General features: G+C 40.2%; 1 protein-coding gene across 1 annotated transcript in view; it reads left to right on the top strand.

Annotated features, from left to right (window-relative positions):
- Window positions 1–1608: 1608 nt before the first annotated feature.
- Window positions 1609–1975, top strand: part of SDC2 (syndecan 2) — a gene marked incomplete at its 5' end in the record, with an annotated part of 9761 nt that continues 9394 nt past the window's right edge. The window contains 1 exon segment of the mRNA NM_001303220.1: window positions 1609–1720. Within this exon segment, the coding sequence (NP_001290149.1) occupies window positions 1609–1720 (112 nt within the window).

Consider the following 1975-nt stretch of genomic DNA (forward strand, 5'->3'; position numbering starts at 1 on the left):
GCACATCTCCCCCTACTGCACAGGTAAAAGCTGCAGTAGGAGAGAAGATTTTGACCAAGTAGCACGATTTTCTCTTCTCCTTTTTAGAAGGAAAGCCGTAGAGGGCTGTTTTAGTTCAGAATTATTAGAGAAGTCTTAGGTATCTCTAGTGCAAAGGTATTTTATTCTGAAATACTCTATTTTTTAGACCTGTGGGGAAAAAGCTACCTTGGAAACTCAGATATGGGTCTTTTCATACAGGAGTTACCCCTTTCACAGTTTAGTATAGCTACAATAAATTTTCTGTAAAGTGGATCATCAGTGCCATGCAGTAAAATGTAATCACAATTGGATAACCCTGGGACTCAGAATGGAACAAAAGTTTTGTGAGATACAGAACAGATGTATATTGGCACTGTATTGCACTTTGACTTAAACCTCAAAGAATTCCCAAACCCCAGGACGGCTGAGGCTGGCAGGGCCCTCTGTGCCCCTCTGGCCCACTCCTGCTCCAGCAGGGACACCCAGAGCAGGGGGCCCAGGCCCACGGCCAGGTGGCTTCTGAACCTCCCCAAAGAGGAGACCCCACAGCCTCTGGGTAACCTGTGCCAGCACAGCACAGCAGTGCTGCCTGAAAAACCTCTGTTTGCAACTGAAATATTTCTCCTTTTTTCGACAAGTTGTGGCAAACCCAGCGTTCACAGAAATTATGGTAAAATTAATAGCAATCATATTGTCAGGTATCTTGTTAGTAACAAAAAATACATGGCACCTGTGGGCTATTTTATGCTCTATTGAGAAAACATACGCTGCTGTGGAAGAAGACAATTTCTAATCTTTCAAAACTTGAATTGTCAATCTACAGCAATTACTGATACCTTGTTCTATTATCAGCTCACGTTATCAGAATTTCTCTTTTGCAGGGAATAATCTGTAGACATGTGATAGAAGTCAGAAGAATCCAATTTTATAGCTTGCTGAAGCTACAGCTGAATTTTAGGAGAGATGTATTAATTTATAAATGGGGTACTTTGCCTGACCTGAATTTAGTAGACTTGCTGTTGCATCCAGATGGAAATATGTAATAATTTTTAGTCACCAGCACTGTCCTTCAAATATCTGTATTTTGTCATCCCAGTTGTTCACTCTACCTTGTAGAGAGTTTAGTGAAGTTTGGCTCAATGTGTATCAGAGGTGTTTTCTGATATGTGCTCTTATTGCTTTCCATTTGAGATCAAATGACTGACTTCAGATGACAGCCCTAGCATTTGTATATTTGAGGTACTGACAGAGGGTTTCAATCCTGGGATTTACTTCTTTCTTTTTACAGAAGCTCTTGAGAGTATATTGCAAATCCTGTTTATTCATTCATGCATTTAATGAGATGAAGTGTGAGCTGAAGGAGACTTGCTTCCCACAGATTGAGTGATTCCTTGGTTTTCATTGGGCAGACTTGGATATTTTTTATGCTATAATTTTTACAATTTTTTTTTTAACGTCTTCAACAAATGTGTCGCATAAACTGTTCAGTATACCAACATCAACTTTGGAAATAAGAGAGAAGATTAAGAGCTGGCTGTGCTGAGGAACTGTTATCTTTCTAACCATTCACTCTTATCTGTTTTCCAGAGAGCAGATTTGACCTCTGATAAAGATTTATACCTGGACAACAGCTCTGTTGAAGAGGCATCAGGCGTCTATCCCATTGATGATGATGATTATTCTTCTGGGTCGGGTTCAGGTGAGACAGCATGTCACAGTTTGATTTTTACAATGTGTAAGAAGCAATACAGCTATTTGTAGAAAGCTGTGCAGTTTTCCTGTGTGAGCCAGAGATGATACTTTCAGTGAGTACGATCAGCGCTCTATTACAGAGCACTGAGCAACTCTGAGGCCTGGGTTTTAAATATTAACCTTCTGCTCTTACTCCTTAGTTGCATCATTTCACTTCTCCCCACTCTGTTTTATTTTTTCTTTGCTCTCCCTTCCTCCTTTT

Source organism: Meleagris gallopavo, chromosome 3 (assembly GCF_000146605.3).
Source record: "Meleagris gallopavo isolate NT-WF06-2002-E0010 breed Aviagen turkey brand Nicholas breeding stock chromosome 3, Turkey_5.1, whole genome shotgun sequence".
NCBI lineage: Eukaryota > Metazoa > Chordata > Aves > Galliformes > Phasianidae > Meleagris > Meleagris gallopavo.